Source organism: Condylura cristata, unplaced genomic scaffold (assembly GCF_000260355.1).
Source record: "Condylura cristata isolate star-nosed mole 26May11 unplaced genomic scaffold, ConCri1.0 scaffold00043, whole genome shotgun sequence".
Classification (NCBI taxonomy): Eukaryota; Metazoa; Chordata; class Mammalia; order Eulipotyphla; family Talpidae; genus Condylura; species Condylura cristata.
Window position 1 is genome coordinate 1,887,159 of NW_004567144.1, and position 27,473 is coordinate 1,914,631.

At 38.2% G+C, this 27,473-nt stretch overlaps 1 protein-coding gene across 4 annotated transcripts in view; it reads right to left on the reverse strand.

Moving 5' to 3' along the window:
• OPHN1 (oligophrenin 1) overlaps positions 1-27,473 on the reverse strand; it is a 487,931-nt gene that overhangs the window by 148,601 nt on the left and 311,857 nt on the right. For 3 of the 4 annotated variants that reach the window (XM_012733926.1, XM_012733925.1, XM_012733924.1), the window contains exons 11-15: positions 25,232-25,323; positions 22,082-22,160; positions 19,749-19,833; positions 19,312-19,374; positions 18,066-18,140 (exon numbers count right to left, since the gene is read on the reverse strand). In XM_012733926.1, coding sequence (XP_012589380.1) covers positions 18,066-18,140; positions 19,312-19,374; positions 19,749-19,833; positions 22,082-22,160; positions 25,232-25,323 — 394 coding nt within the window. The remainder of the gene's footprint in view (positions 1-18,065; positions 18,141-19,311; positions 19,375-19,748; positions 19,834-22,081; positions 22,161-25,231; positions 25,324-27,473) is intronic. The other variant, XM_004694439.2, reaches the window with a different exon arrangement.

Consider the following 27,473-nt stretch of genomic DNA (forward strand, 5'->3'; position numbering starts at 1 on the left):
CTCCGGGGCAGGCGGGATTCGAACTCATGCAGAAGTGGCTTTAGCTTCTCAGTGCAGTGCTTTAACCCGCTGCGCCACCAGGGAGGGCCTATATATATTTTTTAACATGAGCTTATTATTCAACATACTATATTAACTTGGATTCCTATTCCATGTTGTGCAATAAAGTTGCAAATAGTTTTGCTTCAGAAACTTCCCAGAAATCAAGTTTAGTGAACAATAATTATCAAGATGCCTCATCTGCATAAACTCTCACTTCTGAGAGCATCTCTCAAAGGTGCTTACAAAATGAGTGATTACTCTTCAAAATTTACTTCAAAGCTCTCCTAAATTATATCCTTTGCCCAATTTCATTCATACAGGTCCAACATTGAAATAACTGCTTTAAATAAGATCTAAAAATCAAATAAATATGGAGTCGCCTCTTTGATTTTCATCTATGAACGCACACTCAGAAAATACCATGACCATGACCTTCCTTATTGTAGTAAGAACAGACTTGGATTTTCCTGATCAGGATACTATTTTGGTGGCTTGTAAGACTCATCAGTCAATAAAACACAAACCTGATCTGTAAAATAAATCAAACATGGAGTCATAAAGGTCCTTGTTTTAAACCCTTCTGTATTTTCTTACTGTCCTTATGCTGAAAAAATGATTTTTTTTCTGTGAATGAAAAGGTGCTGCAGATTAAGGTTGCCAGATAAAATATAGGATGCCCGGTAAAAGTTGAATTTCATAAAAGCAATGGTTCATTTTGTTGTTTTTATTTTGGTGTTTTTTTTTTTTTTTTTAGTATGAATTTGCCCCACCTGTTTATCTGAAATTGAAATTTTACTGGGTATCTTACATCTTTACTTGCTAGGCTTGTCAATCCTATACCATCCTTATTTTATGGTAACTTTACACTTAAATATCAACTTAGTATATAATTTTGGGGGTGCACTGATACAAATTTTGATCCCTTGCCAGCTCGATGGTAGACTCATTAACACAGTTAATTAGTTCCTCCAAGAGGCAATTTAACTGAGCAGTTGGGCTTAAGAATGGAATAATCTTTCAGAACACTAGTTGTACACACAGATAGAGGGTATTTGCTGGACTGTGGACACCATAATAAAACAGAATGGAGGTGTGCAAATAATTAGTTTGGCAAAATCTTAGCACTGACTTAATAAGAAACTCTGTAGCTTCTTTCCCTAGGATAGGAATTTCTCCAGGAAGTGGAGCCTCCAGCAAACAACATAAACTGAGTGGAACCTACTTTGAGGACACCCAGGGGCATAAAAGTCAAATGACTCTGGGGAAATGAGGCCTCCTAAGACAAAAGGTCTCACATAAGAAAAGAGTAAAAGAGAAAGGAGGAAGATGATAAGGAGAGGAAGTGGGAGGAAGGAGAAAGGTAGGGACTCCTAAGTAGCACAGAACAGAAAATCATGATCCTGTTTTGCCACTTTTGAAACTATCAGGTGGATATGAGCATTTGATGTCTAAAACGTATCCAGAAATACAAGCACCCAGCGGGTTCTGTACAATAAATAACAGACTAGTCCAAGGAGTACTTGGAAGTGCTGAAGCTCATATTGAAAATAGAGACCTTGCACAAGAAATTTTGCCAATCCATCTGCTTAAATATCATAGCTAAATAATATTCAAGTGTTTCGGTAAAAACTGTTATCTCCCAACTTTCAAATATTCCCAAGAACTTCAGGGGGAATTGTTGGATATTAAATGCCTACAATCACATTTCACTAAATTATGATTCTAGAAGCTCGGGATATATCTTTATTATGGTGAGTTTAGATTAAATATTCCTCTAGACACAGGAGGGAACAAGACAGGTAAACCCAGAAGTAATTACATCAGATGGGGGGAAATGAAAAAAAAAAAATAGAAATAATGCAAAGTAATAAACTGAGAGAGAAAGGCATTGACTAGGGTAAGATGAGGTTTTGCTTCAAAGGATACAATAGCTAAACAGAAATCTCACTGATGAACAAGAATTAACAAAGTGGACAAATATGGAGGCGTGACCATATAGCCTAGCATTAGAAGGCATATCATTTTCCCCTTTTTTGTTGAGCAGGCAGTTTGTCCACTAGAGGGGGATCATGGCAAGGTTTTTCAAAGAATTAATAACAATAAAAGGATGAAAGCAATGTACAGAGGGAACAAAACTGAACTAACCAGATTCAGGTTCAAAATTGCACAGCAAATTTGCATGTAATCATCTGGCCAGCAAATGAACAAAACCAAAGGGAAAAAAAAAAAAAGATGTACTCAACAGAAAAAAGGAGCTGCAATCCTTCTTTGCTAACTCTCAATCTACATAAGTTAAAGGAAGACTTGTCTCTGATTGGAATTTGGGTCCCTTTGAACATGTTGGAATATCCATATACAAATATCGCGCATGTGCTGACTGCGCTCTGTTATTTCCAAATATTAAATACATGTCAGATAATATAACATGGTGGTACTAATGTTGCCTGTACAGAATTATGAACTATATTTTATGAAACTTTCTGTGACAGATACTTTGCGCAACAGTATGAAACACAGCTATGTATGAGATGATTTCTGTTTTTCAGGGAAAAAAAATTCTAAGTGTTACATGCATCAATTTCTTTTTTCCAAAATGATATAAAATTATGATCAAGACCGGGAATAAGTAGGGAAGAATGAAATATTTGTTGTTTTCCCTTCATTCTGTGATACAGAAATTCCTCTTAAAATTGCTCATTATTTTCAACCATTCAGACATAATTTATCTGTTCTCAGTATTCTATAGAATTTTGTAGACACACCTACCACAGAATATGAGTGTGAGTACAATGTATAAACATATTAATACATTAATTCCTTTTGGAATGTACACTTACAAGAGTGGTACTTGATAAGGATGCTTATACTACATATTCTGTCAGCTTCTAAGTTTTGCTTTAAGAAAAAAATGTTGAACTTTGCCAAAGGTAACTAGAAACAATTGAATCATTTCTAGGGTTATATAAGAAATCAGTAAATATATAACTGTAGCTTGATTTTGCTGTGCTTACCAATATGTTTTATGACTTGTGGGATATCATTAGTTAATTTATTGAGAGAGTCATTCCACAGACATTTCTTATGTGTCAGTCACTGTAATGGTTACTACATTACTAGAGATTTCTTCATCATATATCTGATGAAGAAACATAGACAAAGAACTGTGAAAGCATGCACTATCTACCTGAGAATTCCACAATTCAATTTTCCCAGATGACAGCTAGGTTTATCAAGAGAGGAACAGACTTTTTTTTTTAACCTTTGCTGGTTGTATATGGAAGGGTTTCCAATGTGAGCTAATGGGAAATATTTTATGGATGTGAATTAATATTCAAGCATATTGAGAATACAAAGGAAAGGATATGTGAAGAATGAGAAAGAAACAGCAAAGGCAAATGAAGGTAAAAAGTAGACATAAACATCATTACTTAGCAGTTAAAAGGCATTCCAGGACTCTCACTGGTGGCGAAATGGGTTTAAAGCACCACATTATGGAGCTCTCTGAAGCCACTGAAGCACGAGTTCAATCCCCGGCCAGGGCTGTGACCCACATGGCTTGGAAGACCTCTCCTGACCCGTCCGCTGCTCCCCTCAGCAGTGTATTTCAGTAGATCTGCCTGTTCTGCTCCCTACTATGTGTCTGGTGAAGCTTCTCACCCTCCTGCACCTCTGGCCTGTACTTCAGTTCGGTAAGCATAAATAAATAAATCTTAAAAAAAAAAAAGGCATTCCATAAATACTGGGTTAAACAACAAATGAGGTGGAGTGAGCTGTAAGACTGGTATAAAGAAAAAGAGAAAGGGGTTTATTATAAATAAAGAAAGCAAGCTGGAAAAAATTACAGCCAAAGGAATTCAGAGGAAATGGGGTATATACTTAATATCAGGAAAAGAGAACCACTTTAAATATATTTCAAGGTTAATATGTTTTCCTTATATGTTTTATATATAAGTATCGATACTTTTTCATAGGAAGATCTTACATCAAGAGTCAAACTGTTCTATTTCAAAAGACTATTGTGATATTTCTTTGCCAATTGCCTATATGGCTTATGCTTTGGTGCTGCTTTAGAGATCAGGTGGACCCTGGATACAGGATATTCCAAACCTTACTATGAGAATAAATGTAAGACTATATCGACAAATTATAACTGCTGCTAGAATCTAAGATCCATGAGGGTGGAAGCTTTTGTCTCCTTTGATTACTGCTATGTGACTACCACCTGATACAGTGCTGCTACATAGGCGGCAAGGAAAATAAACAGCGCCTAACAGGTGAAAAATGAAAGAAAACAAATTATCGTCTATGCCTCCAAAAGGAATCAATCATGCCAATACCTTGACTCAAGCTCTAGAAGACTGATTTCCTAACTTCAGTCTCCTGAACTGTAAGATAATTAGTTTGTGTTGTTTTAAACATGATGCCATGCTACTTTATACCACGAAGCCCACTGTTTGGGGCATAGCTGGAATACCTCTTGGACATCAGAGCCAACACAGACTACAATAAATTGGCACTGAGGTGGTTCATACTTCATTCAACAAAAGATACATGTGGAAGCTGTGTTCTATAGGAGGGAGACTAGGGGAAAGTTTGCAGCACTGTCCAAGAAACAAAGAACATGAAGGAGTAGATAAACGGCTGGGACATCAAACTAAAACGCGTCAGTACAGCAAAAGCGGCGATAATCAAAACAGAGAGACAACCTACTGATGGAAGAAAATGTCTGTGCTCCATACAAGTGATAGTGGACTGATCACAAATATCTGGAAAGAGCTCACAGAACTCAACAAAAACAAAGCAAACAACCCAATCAAAAATGGAGAGAAAAGCTAGAAAGAAACTTCTCTGAGGAGAAAACACAAATGGCCAACAGGTATGTGAAAAAGTGCTCAACATCACTTACATAAGGGAAATGCAAATCAAAGCCACAGTGAGATGCTACCTTATGCCTGTGAGAGTGGCTGGGAAAAAAAAAAAAAAAAAAAAAAAAAACTGGTAGTAACAAAATGGAAGTCTCTTACACTGCTGGTGGGAATGCAAACTGCTCCAACCACTACAGAAAGCTATGTGGAGGACCCTAAAATCACTAAAAATGGAGCTACCATATGACTCAGCAATTCCACTCCTAGGAATCAATGCAAAGGACACAAAAACATTAATTTGAAAAGAAACTTACACTCCTATTTTATTACAGCACTATTTACAATAGCTAAGATATGGAAATAACCTAAGTGCCCCCAAACAGATGACAGGATAAAAAAGTTGTGATTCAATACATAATGCAATGCTATTTAGCAGTCAAAAAAGATAAAACTCATGCCATTTGCAGCAACTTGGATGGAGCTGGAAGGGATTATACTCAGTGAAATAAGTCTGAAGGAAAAAGAAAAATATTGAAAGGTTTCACTTATAAGAGGAATATAAGAAAACTGAACAAATGGGAAAAAAGACAAAACTCGCAGGCAAACTACAGATCTGAAGCACAGAGCAAAGAGAGGGTTCAAAACATAGGAAAGGACACAAGGAACTATGGTGATTATTCACGGGTAATGCGGTAGTGAGGGAATTATAGAGACTCCACCTGAGGGAAGTGGTCAAATCATGTACAAAAAAAAAAAAAAAGAATACTAATGTAAGAAAAATGAAAAGACATAAGAAAATGCATCACTGCCATTCAGCCAGCATCCCTGGGGAGGTGAGAGCTAAACTGTGTACAGTTTAACTCACCCTTGACTGAGGACAGTATGTGCAGAGGGGGTGAGATGCTCCCCACAGGTCAGGCCCCTGGGAAAGAACAGGGGCATCATGCTTGACTATGCTCCCACTCTGCCACACCTAAGGAAAAACAGTAACCCTAAATATCCAGCACAGTCCTGACAAAAAAGAACAAAGGTATCACACTGTCATACCACACTGTACTACAAAGCTAGAGTAATCAAAACACTATAATAGTATAATAAAAATAGATACACACACACCAATGCAATAGAATTCATATCCCAGAAACAAACCCACACTTATACAGAGAATATATCTATGAAAAATGAACAAAAATATTCCATGGGTTAAGGAAACATCTTTCCAACAAACACTGTTGGGAAATCTAGATGGCCATATGCAAAAAAAAAAAGAAAAAGAAAAAGAAACTAGACATGTATCTTCACTATACACAGTAACTCAAAATGGATTAAAGACTTGGATATAAGACCTGAAATCATAAAATATGCAGGATAAAACATAAGTAAGGCATTCAACAACACTGGCTTCAGTTGTGGGCTTGACTCCAGTGGTAAGGAAAACAAAGCAAAAATAAACAAATGGTGCTATAGCATACTAATGAAGCTTCATGCTAAAAGAGCTATCATGGCCCTCCCTGATAGTGCAACATGTCAGGACACAGCACTGCAAGCTGGCCACAGCCACTTCAGTGTGAGCTGGATCCCCAGCCCTGGAGGTGACCCACATGGCACGGCAGACCTCTCCTGTCTCACCTGCTGCTCCCCTCAGCAGTATACTTCATCAGTCAGCCTGTTCTGCTCCCCACTCTGTCTCTGGTGAATCTTCTCACCCCTCCCTGCACCTCTGGCCTGTACCCCAGTTCTGTGTGCATAAATAATGAAACTTAAAAAAAAAGAAGCTATCATTAAAATAAAAATACATCCTACCAAATTGGGGGTATATTTATATACCATGCAGTCAATAGCAGGCAGATACCCAATATATGCAAAGACCTCCCACAAGTCAACAAAAAACAAAGAAGATATACAATCAAAATGTAGGTTGATGAGCTAACCAGAAAATTTTCTAAAGACATACAGATGGCCAAAAGGAACATTAAAAAGGTTCAACATCACCTATCAGGGAAATGCAAATCAAAACCACAGTGAGATATGACCTCACACCCATGAAAATGCTCTTGTCAAAAACACCAGAAGCAATGAATGATAGCAAGGGCTTGGGGGAAATCAAACCTTTGTACACTGTAGGTGGGAGCTTAATCTAGGCACCATGGAAAATAGTATGGAAGTTCCTCAAGATAGTAAAAACGATCCAGCAATTCTACTGGATACAGATATAAAACAAAATATGAAATTATGACATTTGTGATAACATGCATGTAACTTAAGGGGATTTTTTAAGTGAAATATGTCAGAATGAGAAAAATGTAGTATAATTTTATCCATATATGGAATATAAGGAAACAAAACATAGGAATAGACAAAAACAAGCTAAATAAGGCAAAAAAAAAAAAAAAAGCATGTAGAAGTATTACTATGGAATTGAAGACAATAGAGGGGGTAGTTGAAACCGTGTAGAAAGGGCTCAGTGGATTAAGGTGGAAGACAGTGGGCACCCTGGTGGGGAGTATAGTGTGGAGACACATTTGAAGAAGTGTGAACATAAACCTTCTCATCACATGCACTGGTATATACCAAGATCACATCAATTAAAAAGTTTTTTTTTAATTAATTTAAAATTAAAGAACCTATACAAAATGGCACATACACCTATCTTAGATTATTTACTTACAAATTTATCATGGATTCATGAATTAGACATAGTATTATTATGTCATACACACTATTTCTATACTTGCTTTATCTCTGAATTCTAGTTCTAGAACAATAGATTGAACAGAAGAAAAAGGAATACTACACCTCATAAATGTGCAATTAATATGAAATAAAATATTGACCATTGCCGATGAAAATCTCACTGACTACTTCATATGTAGTATGGAAATCTAAAAAAAAAAAAAGAGTACTAGTATTCATATGTGTACATTTCTGTGGATCTCCCAGGATGTAGTCTTGGTGCCCAGAGTTGCTGCTTGTGAAGCTAAAATGTAGAGGCAGGGGGACTCTCACTAGGACAAAAGTCTTGGTATGAGAACAGCAACAGACATTATAACCAGATTAGCATGACCAGCTAGACCACCTTGACAGGAAGTTGAGTGTAAAGAGGGATTGAAGATAGGATGCTTTGATCAGCAGCAACAATGGCACAGTCCAGGCAATAGCCCCTAATCACTACCCCTTAGCTTGTACGAGACTATTTTGCATCCTCAATACACAACACCCCACGAATATTCCTCCATGTAGTTGAACCCTTTCCCTGAATAGGCTAGAAAAGCCATATGTCATGTGCTTCTTTTAAATATGTCAAAAAGGCTCACCTGGCAAGTGTTTCTCACTCTTGCTAAATGTTTCCTTTAATTCAGAGCCAATTTAGAGGCCATACAAAAGGGTCATCAGTTAAACACCACAAGGGTTGCTGCCATAAGATTCCCATGAGAGGATAAACTAGAAGCCAATTGGGGCTAGGGGTAGCCATCTGCCACCTACAAAAAAGGTCTGGCCATCACACGAGAGACTTTGGTCTCTGAAGAAAGTAGGCATATGTTCCATCTAGAAGCCCGTCCAGGAGTTGTCCATAAAGGTCTGATCTCCTGGTGTCCTGGGCTGTTTACTCTTTCTCTCAGGAGGAGGGTTCAATACTGTCCCACAAGTTTAAAAGTTCCAGCCCTAGTTTGACACTTTTTTTTCATATAAGCACCACATAAAAGCTGATACAAAACACACACACACACACACACACACACACACACACACACACACACCCTGGCCTCAAATCCCCTGTTGGGTATTTAAGTGTCTCCTTTTATCTCTGTCACTTTCTTTCCTTCTCTTAGAGATAAGTTTAATTTAATACAAAATGGAAAATTTGCTAACACATGGTGAAAAATAATATAAAAGGCAGTTACAGGATCTTCTAAAAATAGCAGGTTACAAGGTAACAACATTGCCATTAGAAGATCTCTTCATAACTGTTACAAAGAGATGCCACTGGTATCCTAATAAAACAGAAACTTTAAATGATTGCAAAAGGTAGAACAATGGCTAAGACAAAGAGCTGGTCTAATAAAAAAAAAATCTCACCTTTCCACATGGAATCTTTGTCAAGTATCACTAAAACCCATTCTGTAAGGGGGAAAGGAATTGTAAGGGATAAAGGATGCACTGAATGGACTCTACAGATACAGGTTTCCTGGACTCCAACCCCACCCCAGACACTGAAACTACAAATCCCATCAATAACATAGAGAAGCACCCTGGGGGCCTGAGGGTGGAGCTACGCAGGTTTGGATATAAAACGGGACATGTGCACTTTGGGGACTCCTCTTGGTCTCATGGCTCATGGCTTGTCTTTTGGCTCTTCACAGGCTTTCAGCTTTTGGGGTTTCAGGTTGGAGGAACTGGTAAGATGCATTCATTAATATATCTCTCTCTTTCCTTGAGTTATTCATTTCCCTTTTTCTTGTAAATAAACCCATTATTAACCTTTTTGTGTGTGTGCCTGAAGTTGGATCTTAAGTGCACGGATGAGGACCCACAGTCACATAGGGTCAAGGGGATAAACAAATACATATATACCATCCAAATGGCCTAGGGGCTCCAGCCCTAACTCCTCCTCCTTCTCCCTTTCCTGCATTGCCACCACAGTGTGGGAATGGAAGAGATCCAGATGAGGACTATCACATACAGCAGGTTTAAAAAAAAACAATCAGTGAAGAAATGCTTCAAGCTTTTACAATTAGTTATATGAGGAGGAGGCCAGGGTCCCCAAAAGGAGAGTTTTCAATTTGCTGTTAAGGAATTTACAAAAGGCATTTCTAAAAATGATATTTAAAGAGAATTCACAACACCGGCTGAAGCAGCAGCCGCGTCACTTCCTCTGACGCAAAGGAGCCTTACAAAAGGCATTTCTAAAAATGATAGTCAAGGTTCATTTACAAATGGAACTGTTAAAATTAGGGGAAATATATGACTCCATGGGATTAAAGGGTTCTTACCAAAACAGTACCAATGCACTACAGCTAGCTGGACCCTTGCTCCAGTGTTGAGCTAAATGGCATGTCTCTGCTGTGGAAAAACTGAACTCTCTTTTTTGCTCACCTTGAGATACTGTTATAGTCTTTTCTATAGGTAAAAAATCTAGTTCCCTGCGTTTTCCTACAGAATGCTTTTTGGTTACATAAAAACTTCTACATGGCTTATTGGATCAATAAAAAGTTGAATTTCTTGTTAAAAGTAACTAACCTGGTAAAAACTACAATGAAAAGAAAATGCAGCGTCCTGTAAGTTAAATTCCAAACTTACATTTCTAATAAAAATCTAGAAACAGGAAAACTGCAAAATAAGAACTTCATCTTTTTCTTCTGTCTTCCATTAAAAAGTATCCTATTGTGTTACAAATATGCTTGGTCTCAGTAAAATAAAACAAACATGTTAAAAGCCTAAGAATCATGCCTTACTAATACAAAGTCAAGAACATTTTCTTATCTGAAGAAGTTAATAAAAACTTAAACTGAGACAAATTCTCAATTTCTCTATAAATGCTGATAAAATAATTCTCAAAAATTAGTATCCACATGGCTGAAATTTTAAATGAAGAGCTCTCTGTGTCCACCCTTGTCTTTTACCTCTTGAGAAACAACTATAAATGGTGCCTATAAAGAATCCCAGTGTTTGATCAAGTTCTAACATTTTGGTGAACAAGAACTAGTTCAATCCTAATGGTTTAATTTAAAGCATACATGCCTAAAGCTGTATATTATACTTTTTTCTGCTTTAATAAAAAACAAAAATCATTGTATTCGGCAAAACTGGGATAATAGACCTGTCTATGCTAACAAAGATAAAGCTACCTTTTGTCTATACGGAAATCTCTCCTAGTCTAGTTCCTTTCCAGGAAGATGAATTCACTTATTATTTTCCCTTTAACAAGAAAAAGAAAAACTTTGTTCCCCAGTTAGATGCCCGAATTACCCTTCTCCCCCTTGTCCTAGCCAAAAAACCCAAGATGACATCTAAAGCCACTTGGAAGACCTACTTAGCCATATTTGACACAGTTACAAACGATGGTCTCTCAGATAAGCATTAAGAAGTTTGCCTTTCGCCTATTTCTTGCAATTGCCCCTTGTTGGAGAGGTTTGTCTTCTTTATGACTGGTCTCTTAGATAACCATTAACAATTCTGGCTTTTGCAATACCCCTTGCTTGCAGGTTTGTCTTCTGACATTCCAAGGAAAAGAGAGTTAAACAGCAGCAGCTGAAAAGAGCAAGCTGGTGCCCACCCATCTCCACCCCTCCTCACCCCCCTCCCCTTCTGTCCTTTGCATAAATAACCTGCACTCAGTCAAAGATGAGGACAGCAGTCTGTCAGACATGAGTCTGCTGCCCTCCTCATTTGTCAACAAATTAAACCACTTTCCTTTTCCTCAAACTCTGCTTCCTTTTATTGTCTGAGGGGAACTGAGGCCAGAGTTCGGTAACATACTGAATCTCTCACGATTATATAAAGATTCTTTGATTTTTCTTGTTTTTATCAAATCTAATGATTGCATAAGAAAAAACTTGGTATATGGAATTGTTACATTTACAATCCTGCAACTAATTTAAAATTCCAGTCCTAACAAAAACTGTCTCAACCTTAAATTTGTTCCTTTTATCGTTATTTGCATGGTGAACAAAATCTCCTCTAAAACTAAGATTTTGCTAAATTTGATAATAAAAATTTGTTTAATATGTAAAATCATTTAAAATAAAAATTACTAGTCAGGTTTACCTTATTACTCTTTATTGTAAAAAAACAAAAATTTATTATGACCTAAAATAAAATGAAACCACTTGTTTATATGTAATTTATCTAATCTAAAGGCATAAAGCAAAGATAGTTATTACAATGTCTTACAATCTAGAGATTAAATATTATAACTACATACAAGTAAAGTAAGCATATATTTAAGAAAATATTAAAAACGGATATTTTAAAGTTCTTAAAAATTTAAAGTGATTATCTTTAAAATAAAGTGGTATAAAAATGTGTGCTAAAAATCTGAGAGGTATCTTTAAAAAATTATGTGCTCTAATAACTTTTATAAAAATATTTTAGTTAACTACAATATCCGTAGTGTAGCTATGTAACAACAAACTTTAGTTCTTTGCATATATAAGAAAAATTTAAATTAAGATACTCTAAAACAGGCCCTCCCTGGTGGCGCAGCGGGTTAAAGCACTGCCCTAAGAAGCTGAAGCCACTTCCGCATGAGTTCGATTCCCACCTGCCCCGGAGGTGACCACATGGCGAGGCAGACCTCTCCTGACCCGCCCGCTGCTCCCCTCAGCAGTGTACTTCATCAATCTGCCTGTTCTGCTCCCCACTCTGTCTCTGGTGAAGCCTCTCGCTGCCCCTGAGCCTCTGGCCTGTACCCCCCCCCACCCAGTTCTGTATGTACAAATAAATAAATCTTTAAAAAAAAAAAGGTACTCTAAAAATACTTTCACTAGCTTCTCATAACAAAACAAAAACTGTTTAGGTGTTCTTGGTACACTTTTATCTTCAGGTGGTGGTGGTTGGGTGTGAAGGGGGAGTCTTATACTATCATCACTTCTGAGCTTTGTTATAAAAATAGATCTAAACTTAAAACATAACTGATAAAACAAAAAAGGTGAAATAGAGAGAGTAACTTGCCCCCTTGGGAACAAATATACAAAACATTATTTACCTTAAATTTTTCAACTGTAATTCTGATCTCACTGCAAAACAATGACATTTTATCCTGGCAGAACCAGGCCTTTGGCTCTTGTTCTTATATTGACACCCACTGCAAGGACCACCTTGGCTTGGAACTGTACAACTGCTAACATGTGGGAAAGGGTATGTCTCTGTATCACCTTTAAGATCTCTTTGGATACCAGTAAAGCAGTATGCCCCGATCTTGAGCTGACATCAACAAAGGTCCAATCCTATTCCAGAACTCCAACTGTTAGTGACTCAGCCATCACCTGAGATGCCACCACCATGAGTCTTATGGGCTGTGCAGTCCTCCAGACCGACTTGGGTGAATTAAAAAGACTAACAACCATGGCCTAGAATACCTTAAAAATGACAGGATCACCTAAAACCCCAGATAATCTGTTTTTAACAATGTTGTTCAATGTCATCATAAACTCCATAGGACTAATATTTCAAAAACCCTGTGCTACTTGTCCCAAACAAGTCTTTACGCTGATTTTCCTACAACGCTCCCAATAGCAGCCCTTACTTGCCTCTCCACCAGATTACTATCCAGAGCTCAAGCTTGAATAACAAGAAAGGGATTCCCCAGGCCCCTTGTTCCTGGATGCAGTCTTGGCTCCCAGAGTTGCTGTTTATGAAGCTAATATGTGGAGTCAGGCAGGGGAACCCTCACCAGGACAAAAGTCTTGGTATGAGGACATCTGCTGAAAAAAGCAGTAGATATTATGAGCAGATTAGCATAACTAGCTAGACCACCTTGACAGACAGTGTAAACAGGGTTGGGGACAGGATGTTTTGATCAGCAGCATCAATGGAGCCCCCGAGGCAAAAGCTGCTACTCACTCCCCAATAGATTGTGGCAGGCCATTTTGTATCCTCAATATACATTCTCACCAGGCACATTCCTCCACAAACATGCCCCCTTCCCTAAAGGTGATAATAAATATGAGGCTGGCTGAGGGGCAAGGGCTGCATCCCATAGGTGTAAGCACCTCTAGGTCTTTCTCTCTCACTGCTTAGACTTTGAGGTTTCTTTCCTCCATCCCACAGTGCTTCGTCGCTGCCTCCCCGAGAGGCAACACATTTCTACTTAGGTTAATCCTGTTATTATTCCATGCTTATATTAGTTGTTCCACTTTGTTTCTGAAAATTAGTAGTATAATGGTGAAAGAAATTATTTAAATACCTAAATAATATACATCCAAGCAGTAACATTAGCTCACTCACTATACTAATTTCTCCTCTTCTGCTCAGCAGGCCTCTGGGATGGTAATGGTACTGTATGAACAATGCTTTTCTGTGTGTGGTTAGCTAGGCAGGCTCAACTTTAACAAAGACACCTGTTGATGTATTCCGTGTCTTGCTCTTCATGTCCCATCTCACCCCTCTGCGAGGTCTGTGAAATACTTGGTCTCTGAAGAACCAAGTGCCCTCAGAGTTTCATTGAGAGAATACCAAATGTCACAATGTGCTAGGTTCAATGGCATCATGTGCATGGTTATAATATCAAGAACTGAGTGACAATGATAGGCATTATCAATAGTCAGATGTCAATGATTTGGCAAAGGATAAATAATACAACTCTCAGATGTAGTACCAAGCTGTTTCTGAGGTGATCAAATTCATTTTTGTGCAATCAAAATGGTAATGAGACATTCAGCAGGAGTCAAGACTACCCTTCACTGATTGTAAAATCTATTAATTAACATAGTAGATATCATGCAACAATCTGGGGTGGGGAAGAGATGTGACAAAATGCGCAACAGACTGGTTAAAAAATAATTACATAGCATATATATGTTCCTTTTGGCTTTGTAACTATGTTAGATTTTATTTCCCAAAGAGAGAAAATCAAGTTATGTGTTATAGAAGGTGTCACAGAGAAAGTAATCTATGGGTTGTTATGATTTAAAAAAAACAGTTGGAAATGTCCTTAAGTTGGACAGAAGTGAAGAAACTATGGCAAGGCAGCCAAAGGGAATAAATATTCTTCTTGGATAATTCACAGTGAACCTACAGAACTCAAGGCAGCCAGCGCCCGTGGTGTGGGAATACATCATGTTAAGGTGAAAAGAAGCAACGTAGAGAAATCTAGTGAATCTTCCCTAAAGACACAACATAATATAAAAGAAGCTTAAGGAAGTTCTCCTCACATAATTAGACATTGGAAGCTGTGTGAGACAGTCTTTACACAGACTGTAAACCCCACAAAAAAAAAAAATTCAAGTGCACAGCTCTGAGCACAATATTTGCTAACTTCGTGAATCAAGGAATGAAGACCATATCCAGAACCTGAATTTCTTAGATTTGCCACAAAGATCAGGGGTTACCAAATTCTGTGTAAGTTAACACTTTTATATAATACTTAGAAATATTTATATCCAAAACTGTCTAGTCAATTTTTCACATATTCTTATGAATACTGATATCAGAGGTGATGGTGAATAGATGCAATAGGCCAATCTGTCACCTTCCATATCTGTATCAAATTGCACTGCTTTGTGTGATCTGACTAAACCCTTTCGAGCCTACTGAAGCCTGTCACAGAACCAATAGGATACTAATACAGCATTTTATAGTTAATTTACATTACGGGTAATGTAGTAATACTGAAAACTGAATTCTAAACAGTTGATCTCAGTTCAGTAATTTTTCAAAGACTAAATATCCTTGGCCATTTGCCAGAAAAATAACTTTAATTTTTGAAAATCAAATGTAAAATGATAAACAGATATTAAGGCAATAGTGGTGTAATCTGTAGCTACCATCACTGGATGCTGCAGTACCCTCAAATGCTGGCAAAGTCAGACTGTAAGATCGACAAGGTGGAGGGTTAGGGGTCACAGAAAAGACAACATGGCTGCTTTATCCAAACTACAGTTTTCCAACCCCAATTTCTTTTCTGACACATTATGAAAACGGAGTTTACTGGATAGTTCATAGCACTCACAAGAGGAAGTACAACTTTCAAAAAGAAAAAAAGCAATGTGTTTAAGACATGTCAAAGGTACCTACTGAACAAGCATGTACAGAAAGTTTGTGCAACAATTCCAATATTGACTCCCTTGATCTTTGGAGCTTATCGCCTCAACCATGATCAGTTTCATTCATTTATCAAAGCCTGTTATATAGACATGATTATTCTGGTGTATGTCATAACCTAAATGACACAAGAGGTATTTGAGAAGCACAGGTTCCATAGGTGAATACATATAAGAATTCAGAACTCATGAGATAATGTTTAGACTAGAGCATTATTGGTGCTACTGCAAACTACACACAGGGACATCCACTCACAGCCATTGGGATAACTGGTATGATACACCCTGCAATAATCATTACAACCCTGGACAAGGTATATAAAAGTGCTCTTAGAACAACTGCCAGGGCAGAATTGTGGCTCTAAAAGGGAAGAAACAAACAATAACTGAGAACATTTTGTATGTGGTAGCATGGGGAGTAATAACTCAAGCTGAGCTTTGAAGTCTTGTTAGATTAAAGATCAAACACCAGATATGGAGGTAAAATATATGAGGGCAGAGTGTCAGAGAAGAGTGAGCTACATAGTGAAAGAAATATAATTGTTTTAAAGTTGCAAATATCACTAAAATAATAGAAAGACTCTACCAGTCAGTATGATTGAGTCTGCTGTGGAAGAATAAGGCAAGAATGCTAGCAGGTGAAACCCCAGTAAGCAGGCAAAGAAGGAACAGGAAGTTTTAAGCTGGACAATTCCCAGAACATACAGAAAGCAAGGAGATATTTAAGGTTCAACCAGTAAAAATGAAGAGACAAAGGAAGTCAGATTTTAGTAGTGGGACTAAGTCAGCCTACAAAAGATACTTTTATCTGTCCTACCAAATTAAAAGACGTCTCAAGTACTGGCCGACAAATAAAATTCAAGAAGTGCTAAAAGAAGTTAACAAAATCAAGGCACTAAATAAGTCATGACACCAATCGTCAATGAAATATAGATATATAAAACAAGTGAGACCAATAACCAATAAAAATCAATTATTAGGAAGATATGTAGGAAGAAGTGAAGAGGCCAAAGATAGAATACTGACAAATACCCAGATAGAATCTAAAATATGAGATGAAGGAGGCCCTCCCTAGTGGCACAAGGGGTTAAATATCAGCACTATGAAGCTATCCACAGGCTCTGCATTATGAGTTCAATCCCCAACCAGGGGATTGAGTTCAACCCCCAACCACATGGCATGGAAGATCTCTCCTGTCCATCTGCTGCTCCTCTCAACAGTGTATCTCAGCAGATCTGCCTGTTCTCCTCCCCACTCTGTCTCTGGTGAATCCTCTTACCTCCCTGCACCTCTGGTCTACCCCACAGTTTGTGTATTCATCAATAAATGAAATAAACAATAAATCTTAAATAAAAAAAAATGAGATGAAGGAAAAGACTCTAACAAGTATCACATGAGTAGAATAATCCAAGATATTAAAAGCATCAGGAGATGGTTATGCCATAGATGACACAAGGGAGACCATTTCAAAATGGAAGGAGTGGTCAAAAAGGAGATCAAACAAGATAGAGACTAAAAAGGGACCACTGGATTTTATAAGAAGACACTTTCTATACATGACCAGGCTAGTTCCATGGGAGATAGAAGCTCTAAGGAGTGAATATGATGTGAGGCCATATAGGCAGTAGTGTGGATGTTTCTCAAGACAATAAAAGTGCATCTGCCATATGGCCCAACAATTCTACTTCTAGGTATCAACGAAAAAAAATAGAAAAAATACTCATTCCAAGGGAAGCCTGTATTCCTATGATTATAACAGTACTACTTATAATACCTGAGATATGAAATCAACCTAAGTGCCCCAGAACAGTTGAGTAGATCAAGAAGATGTGATACACAATGGAATACCACTCAGCAATCAAAAAGATAAATTCATGCCATTTGCAACAATGTGGATGAAGCTGGAAAAGAGTGTGTAAAGCAGAATAAGCCAGAAAGAGAAAGATATACACTGGATAGTGTCATTTATGTGGGAGATATAGAACCCAAACAAAGGATCAAAGATAAATTTTAGAATCAACCTTTGAAAGATCAGAGGCCTTCAGAAGAGCATAGTGGACTATGGGGAAGAACTATTTGTGTCTTTGTGGTGGGACTGCTATGGTGATTACACCTGAGGGGGAAATCATATATTGTCAAAACACTAGCAATTATGTAAAGTGATAGAATCAATGAAAATAAAATTAGAAAATGGTACGAGGAAGGAGAGATGCCAGTTATTTCTTTAAATCAAGATCATTTCTGACTCAGGGTAGACAAATATATGTACATTTTACTTTTGAAAATATTTCTTTTAATATTCTAGAACTTTCTTTAATATTGTTTCCTTCCTTCATGCTCATATTTCCTCCTAATACACATTTAACTCCCAAAAGAATTAATAAATTGAAATTGTTACCAAAAAAGGCATTCAGTAGCTTCTGAACCTGAATATTGCTGCCCACAGTGCGGTACAAGCCCTCTGTCTTGATACCTAGAGAAAGAAAAAAAGAGAATTCATCTCACTCTAGGTAGTGAGAGTAGGTATTTACACACGAGAGTCAGTTCAAATCAGAAAAGGTCTATCTACTTTCTCCAAGTTCTCCAGGCCTCTCTTAGAACTGGTGAACAGTCCTAAAGTATCTAGTCAAATTGTCCACAAGCCCTCATTAATTTGAACATAAGAGAACACATTCTATAATAAAGAAAAGAATATGTTTATTAGGTGGGTAGCAGCAAAATGGCTGAGAAAGATGCTGACATCTTGGCAAAGAGCTTGGGTTTCATGTTGCCCCTAAGCAATGATATCAAGGAAGAGGGGATTGCAGTATAGTAGATACGAAGCAACAGGTAATTTGTGCATAGAGAAAAACTGAAATATTTCAAATAAATAAAAGGTTTGGCTCTTACACTATCCTTGCTCAAGTTCCAGATGTCCCCAGTAGAAACTAGATGGTTCCATCTAGCAGGAAAAATGCTGATTCCACATTTGCCTGAGTTTAGCCTTGCCTTAACAGTTTTTAAATCAATATGTATTGTGATAAAAACTGAACTTTTGTTTCTTTAAGATGGCGATCATAGTATGAACTGAATAATGGTAGTACTACAGAATAATTTATAAGTCATTTAAGTCTTTCTCTTTAAAAGCAGGAAAACCAGGGGCCCTCCCTGGTGGCTCAGTGGGTTAAAGCACAGCACTAAGAAGCTAAAGCCACTTCAGCATGAGTTTGATCCCCGCTTGCCCCGGAGGTGACCCACATGTTGCAGTAGACCTCTCCTGACACACCCGCTGCTCCCCTCATCAGTATACTTCATCAGTTGGCCTGTTCTGCTCCCCACTCTCTCTCTGGTGAATCCTCTCTCCACACCTGCACCTCTGGCCTGTACCCCAGTTCTATATATGTAAATAAATAAATCTTTAAAAACAAACAAACAAAAAAGCAGGAAAACACAAATAATCCAAATATGTTTGAAAACCACCAGTTTGGAATTTTCTGAAACTTTACAAATTTTCTGTATTGTTCAAGATTCATGAACTGTCTCATTCCTATAATGGGTCTTAACCAATAGCTGACATCACTGCTACTTTCGAGCAACTGTCCGAGAAAAAAATTACAATGACCAGAATCAAACATGCCAGGGCTAGAATTCACATTGAGTCTTACCTTTGCTCTCAATGACATTGATGCACTTCCTAACAAACTTGAATCCCACTTCATTTAGCTCCACTGTTTGAAGCAAAGGAAAACAGTTAGACCCTGCTGTCACAAGCCTTTTCTATCAAATGTTTACTGATCATGCTAAAAAATAATAAAAGATCCTTTTATTCTGGGAAGATTTGGAGGTTTTACTCTTAGAATACAAAATGCTTTTAGTTAGACCTTTGTATTGTCTGCTTTAGGCATGATGACATCAGTGTTAGCTTGGAAAAACAATTTCTGCCTATGTTACTACTCCGACCCCACAATATAAACTAAAATAAAATCACTTCCTTAGTTCGGTCAGAAGACACATTTTATAAAAAGAGGCTGACTTCATTTCATACAAGGCATTTATAAACATGCTTGCACCAATAGTACACATCATTGAAAATAACATTTACTGTCATTATGGTAGTTGATGATAACATCAGCAGGCCAAAAATTTGACTCACTTTCTTCCTGTTTTGTTATTGGGCTGTGGTAGATCTACAAAAGAAGATAAACAGAAAAGGCCATGGCTATAGTAAATCAATAAAGATAACTACAGCAAATAATATTGAATCTTTCCCCCGTGATAGTTAGTCTTAAAACCATTAACAATGCTACAGTGTTAGCAAGAAGGAAAGGGGGTTAAACAGAATTATCTTTGCCCAGGTGCCCAGAAGACAGCTGGGTTAATAATGCCTGAGGTTTACACTGCATTTCATGGAGTTTGTTGTCGCTAAAGTTGTAGCCTACCCTTCCTAGGTAATTAATTATATAAAACTCGGAACATTTTTATGATCGCGTAAGAGCAGAAGAAAAAGGAAGTTATTTTTCATGGATACTTGGGGAAAGGGAATTAATTGTAAATGCTAAATGTTCCCAATACCAATCTCCCAGCTCAAAAATGTGTTAATGGTTGTTTCTCTGTGGAAGGCAAGTACAACTCTGAAAGAAGTCCATGCACGTATCACGATTCCTCTGAGCCATCTAGTGGTGTGCATGAGAATAGCCCGGTGAGTGGCCGAAGAAGACATCCTTGACCATAAAGCCCAGTCCTGGCTCTGACTCTACCTTATTGTGAAATCCTGGCCAGTGTTTCCCATTCTCTAGACTTCAAAATTCATGTCACTAAAATGATTCAGTTAAGAGTATATGTTCCATGAACTGCTGATCATCTTTGGCATTTTAAGCAAAGCCATGCCAACCAAATAAGGTCAATGGATTGGGGTGTTCAGCAAAGCAAGAAACACCAGCTATAGGAAATAAACCCTCGACATGCCATCTGCCAGCATCTGTTCTCTTTGTAAAAGAAAATATTCTTCCTATATGTGTGTGTGTCTGCCCATGGATATATTAGTAAGAGAGATTTCTTTGCTGGATCGGCCTTGTCACTTTATAAACAAGAAATTTTTGAGAACACTAACAAAACTGGCAAGAAAATGAGCCAGAAGACCCATGTTCTACCATCATTCTCCACAAAAACCTATCTCATCCTTCAGTTGTTAAAATCTAAAGGAAGAACAAGTTAAGGAGAGAATAAAGAGAAAAATGGCTTGCTGGTGTCTCTAGAGAAACATCACGGGCATGTCGCGAAGTGCCGGGATTCTTAACAGGAGCGGGAGTGCAGCCCTGAATGATTTTCTGCATGGAAGTACTCACAGTGCCTCCTCTCCATTGCTACCTTGTCGGTTGCTACAAACGCAATCTAGAATTTGTGCATACCCCTTTAATCTCCAGGGTACTGAGGATACAATGAAAGTAAACCCTGGAGTGTATTTCTCCTCTTATTTTGTCTTGAGGAAAACGAGGAGGCAAAACTATTACGACACTGTTGAGTCTCAGCAGCTTTGCATCGCTCCTAAGACCAGCTGAAAGTACCTAAAACTAACACAGCACAGTATGGTTTACAGACAGGCTTTCACTGGATTTTCAAAGCAATCCTATGAGGTCGGCAGAGAAGAGATTAGTATAGCCAATTTAAGAGAGAATAAAACTAAGTGTCAGAGAAGTGGCCTTGCTTAAGGTCACATAACCATTCCAGGGAAGAACCAGGATCTAAATTCAGGCTTTTGGGATTCCAACCTTAAGAAGCTTATATGTCAGATGCCAATAGAACAAAACGATTAGGAAGATACTGAAAAGATACCGTTTTCCAATGATTTTGACTTTTTATATTGACTTTGATAATCACTGGCCCTTTAAAATTATCATGCCTTTCTATAAAACAACGATCTAAAAGGAATACAGGATGGTAATGCCATCATCTCTAGCAGCTGTAAACTTAAAGAAATTAAGCTTTGAGCTTGTGGGGATCAGAGCACCAAAATCATTTTGAATAATATTTTCATGAATGCTTGTTCACAGCCATAGCGATTATTTTCCATCTTTCTATATAAATACACATTAATTTATCATCTAGAAAAAGGTTTAATTTTCTTTTTTTAAGGAGGTCTTCTGGGTATAGCTGAGCAATCTAAAAGTGGACAAGAAGCTGAATGGCCTAGATTCTAGGCCTAGCTTTGTTGTGTTCCTTGAAGACGATCCTAGACAATCCTTGGCCCACTATGGAACCCAAATTACTCTACTAGCTAAACAAGAGATGTGAAATCAACAACTCCTTCCAGCTCCAAAATTATGAGTCAGATCAATCAATTATCACTGAATTGTCTTCTACCCACTGGTGCCACAGGAGGGCATTCACACACAGGGCTAAGTTGCTGAGGTTTCCCCAGTGTCTGAGGTAACTTACAGGTTCTTTCCCATCCATGGCCTCCATCCATAGTCTTCTGTTAGCTTCTGAAAGTGCCTGCAGAGTGATAGTCCCTGGCCTATAGGAAAAATGACAAATTTAAGGTATAAAACTCACTAGGAAAATGCACTCTTAGGATCGTGGGTGCCTCTCTGCCAGGGAGGTATTACACTGAGCGGGTGCAGACATACAGAATTCCAAGTTTTCAAAATTTCTTTTACTCAAAAAAAAAAAAAAACCACCAAAAATTGGAGAATGGTAACTTTGGAAAAGCTGGGGAGGGTTATCTTGACATCCTCACATTGGGATCAGAAAAGGAAATTGGAAGACATCAAAATGCATACTTAATTTGTTGTCATTGTGCTTGAGCAGCCTTGTGTCCTGAGCATATTTATCGGGCACATTCAGTTAGCTATCAAAAAATGGTCTTGCTACTTCATCATCCTAGGATGTCCAAAGAGTGTTTCAACTGGAAAGAATTCAGCAACATGCGTATTAGCTAAGCCAGGGAAGAGCTCTTTTGGCTCATTCAGCTGATGTATGAGTAATAATAACAACTAATATTTATTGAATGCTCACTATGTGCCAAGCTCTATAACAACTATTTTCATGTGCTAATTTATTTAATCACCTCAGGAAGTCTACAGATTGGTTAGTATAGTAATTTCTATTTCACAGAAGGGGAAAGTTGAAGCACATAGTGGTTACTCAACAACACAAAGAAAGTAAGTATAGAGCCAGGATTAGAAGTTATGAATTCTGACCCAACTGCCATGTCCTGTTTTTTTTTTAATATTTATTTATTCATGCATATAGAACTGGGGTAAAGGGCAGAGGTACAGGGGCAGTGAGAGGAATCACCAGAGCAGAGTGGGGAGCAGAGCAGGCAGACTGATGAAGTACACTGCTGAGGGGAGCAGCAGGCAAGACAGCATAGGTCTGCCATGCCATGTGGGCCACCTCCCTGGCCAGGGATCGAACTCATGCTGAAGCAGCTGCAGCTAGCTTCATAGTGCTGTGCTGCAACCCATTGTGCCAACAGGGAGGGACCGCCATGTCCTTTCTTAACCACTGTGCTCTAAGGCCTCTTCAGCATGGCAGATGAAATCAAACTGAATTTTAGTTTACTTACTTGCAGATTACCTCTACCCAGAGATACAGTAGGTTGGTATACTCAGCATGGTATTTTTGGATATTCACAACTGAGTTAGGAGTTTAGGACTGACTATATTATAACAGGTATATAGTCACCTTGCATTCACTGCTTAGCTGTACCATTTTAAAAACTTTGTCCCTCTCATTCCTTCTATATTAAGACCTCTCTGAGTCACACAATAAGAGAAATAACAAAAAAGTTCAGGGATTTTGTATAAGATACAGGATTCAATTAACTTACCCATAAAGGCATTAGAACAAATAAGCTGGGAGGTCTTTTCCAGTTCTGATATCAGAGTGTTCCTGTCCTACTTGCCCTAAATCTCTTCATTGAAGTTCCCTTAAAATATCCTAAATGATGTTTAAACCAAAAATCCATTGAAACCAGGACTTTAAACTTTACCTCCCCAAAACAAATATCCTTTTGGCTATGAGTTATGGGATAAAAGGTCTAGAAATCTTTGTAAAAACTGCTACCCAGTTTAAGCCTGAAGTCAGAAGGCTGGAGAGTAAGCCAATGGGCAACAGACATAAATAAAAGTAGACACTGCAGACCAGATATGACAATAAACCCATTTTGGAACTCAAATTCTCTACATGACAAATCAAAAAGCCTATGGATGTTCTTTACTGACTTTACATAGACTACAAGAATAAACACATGATTACAAAATTAAATAAATAAATTCAGAGATACTTGATTGCTATAAAAGGTCAAATTCAAAGAACAACTGGTATGAACAAGATGACAAAGTATCAAGAGTACTAACTTCTAGGCCAGGATCTTTTATGGATTACGTGTATGACCACAGAAAAACCTATTGCCATTGCTGAGATGTCAACCACTCAAATAAATCTAAAGGCATATACAGCATTCCTGCAGTAGAGTGCAAGCATTAAGAGTGCTTGGAGATCAAAACACATAGATTCAGATCCTGGCTCTACCCATTGACTAGCTGAGCAACCTAAGTTGCTTGACTTCTCTCTGCCTCCTTGTCTTCCTTTGTGAAATGGAGATAATAACATGCCTGACTTCATGTGACTATGGTGATAACTGAAGGACACGTGAAGGTTGACAGCAGTTCCAGGCACAAAGGAGGAACATAGCAAATGTTACCAGCTGATTTTTATTCTCACTTGTGTTGTTATTGTTATATTGTCCTACCCGCTCTGAGAGGCTGTAGTTTCAGATACAGTTGGAATGCTAATAAAACCAAATGTTATGCTCTATTGCTGAAAATTTAAAGGGACTGAAAGAATCCTTTGCTCCATGCTTCTGTGAACATGACTACAGATACCCGATGCCTGCAGGGAAACCACTGAACTTTCAATCAACTTCTCAACTACATAGCATGCTTTTCTTCAAAATGACCTCAAGTGCCCTCATTTTATAATTTATAGGTTAAATTGCCCTCTGATGAAATTGCTCAAGTTCAGAAAACAAGAAGATACAACAAATGCAACCAAGTCCAAAGTTTGCAAGCCTTTGCTGAAATCAGTTTATATAAATGATTTGCAAAGTGAGAAAAGTCTTCACTGTGTCTACACCAAGTGGGGGAAAAGAGACTCTCCAATACCACCATCTTCCATCCCATCTACCTCTCTGCAAAAAAAAAAAAAAGTGCCCAATGCACTTGTTCATAGATGTTACATTAGGATATAAAAAAATGGAAGAGTTTTGTTAACATATCCTTTTTTGCAACACCACCTAGTGTTGCTTTTTTGTCTGTATGGTGGAAAATTAAATACAGGAGTGATATTTTTTGCTGAGAGCAGATAAGACAAAGCTGACTGAAGCCTAGATAGAAAGAACCAGCTCTCAGCCAGGTCAAACAGGGATCCCTGTGAAGAACAGCCAGGAGAGCCAAGACAAAGATGTCATCAATAAATGTATTCATTTTCATCAACAAGAGATGCTAGGGGAAAATAAAAGACCTCATCAGGCTCAGCACCTGGAACATGGAGACACTGCCGACTCACACTATCACCGCTTACCTTTCATTAGTTTCTATATCGAAACAGAACCTCTTGTCGATAGATTCCGTCTTCCTTCTCACACAGTACTTCAGGGTTAAGTCCAAGGGTCCCTGATAGAAAGGAAAGATTAATAGCCACTTTGAAAAAAAAATGCAGAGAAGCTTCTTCTGCTCCCTACAGTGTCTTCTGGAAGGCATTTGTTAGGGCAGCAGGGGAAATGTGTAATCTCACTGAGAATCTTGTCCCATCAAATGGTAATTGTGGCAATATGACAGATGGTTTCTCCCCGTTCCAAGAATCAATGACTGAGACCAGAAGAAAATGCTCAGGATAAGCCAAGTATGTAGATTCAATAATAAGTTCATCACACTATTGTAAGGGGAGTGTAGGAGATATGGCCTTCCCAAATGGCATGAAGTGCACAGAATAAAATTTTCATGAGGCCTTTAGGTTGTGAGGCTGCAGCAAGTTAAATATCTTTCTACAACCCTCCTTCCATGAAAGAGATAGATGGAGGAAGGGGGACAAACATTTCTACCTCCAGACTCTTCCAGATGACTGGAACTGAAAAAGCAATTCCTCCAAAGGTAGGGCAGGATTAGGAAAAATAATCAATTTCTGTGTAACAGTGAAAGTCCCATCTTATATTCATGTGTGCAGGATACTGAGGCCCACCTCAGTCTTGTGGAAACCTAACAAGGCTATTGCACCCACTGTATCCGTAGATCACAATTCCCTAGTCCCTGATTGTTCAATTTCCCTCTACTATCTCAACAGTCAGTGTGAACCACCGGCAAGTAGAGTAACACTAATACATTAGCTAGCATGTGCCACATGTTAAGGATTGTTAAGCCAGCTTTCTTTACAACAAACCCTTAGAGGGAAACGAAAAGGTAAAATGGCTTAACTAAAGTCACCCAAGTCAGCATAGCAGAAACAGCTCTACGCTGGGGTCTGACTCAGGTATGCCATTTATCAGCGCATGTTCCAGAGCAAATCATCCTCCCTCTCTGAAATGTAACTTCTCAATGTATTGAATGGGAATATTACCATTCTGCTGGTATTTCAGAAGCACAGCCCCAGTGTACTGTCTGTGCTTTAGCACTCTACTAGCCCATGTGGCTGATCATCTAGTACGTCTCTCTCACTGACACGCTCAACCCCCGTGCAAGGCTTATCCATTTGCTGCTCCTGCCATATAAAAACTAAACTAAAGTAATCCTTCCACTTGCCTTACCTACCCTAATACTTAAGATGTCCAGCAATGTTGGTCTCTCAGATGCAGATAACTGACAGCATCAAGTATTCACTCCCCCTTTTCAATCTCTCAAGCACCTCAGCTTCAGTAGCATCAGCACTCAGGAGTGCAGGCCATGCTCTCCACTCAGGTTCAATGCCAGCAATTTTCATCTGTTTCATGCCCCATCTTATTTTACATGTATATCATGCTGGTTCCTGACTCCATAATTTGCATATACTGCTTCCTTCACAAAAAATCACTTTGTCTGTATTCTTGTCTGGTTAAACTCGTACTTATCCTACAAACTGCAGTTCAGCTTTCATTGCCTCCAAACTCCTTACCCACGCCCATATATTGCCTACAATGTGTTTTTTGTATTATTTTAAGGCTTCCTGTTTTCACGTGATTTCCTCACTTGACTGAGTACTCCAAGGACATGGAAATGTCTTATTTATCTTTATACCTCTGATATCCAGTAAAGAATTGGTGCTCAATAAATATTGAGGAAGCTGAGCAACATTAATTTACTCAAAGTCTAAAGCTGCAAGGCAAGACAGATAGAATTTAAGCACAACTCACGATTCATGAGACTTAAAATGTAACACTCTTTCTTTTTAGCACAACTGCTTGACAGGAAAGGGATGCAAATCTCATAAAACAGTGTATGGGGAGGTGATCTATAAATGAGGAGCACAACACAAATGGAATTTGATGGGCTAAACTAACAGGGGACACTGGTATTTTAGCACAGAAAGAGGACTATTCTTACACCTGTTACTGGGCTGATAAGAATGTACAGTATTATGGGAGGCAAAATAAAGCACATGATGCAAGGTGTCTCAATAACTGGCACACAACTGAAAATAAACTGCTTTTTTTTTTGGTTATAATTATAGTCTCATTCATTTACATTTCTAAGCTACAACCCAGTAATAAGACCTGACTCAGAAAACTGACAAGGAATCATTTCCAGCTTCAATTTAAGGAAATTCAAGTAACTACTCCTTACTTCCACTTCCT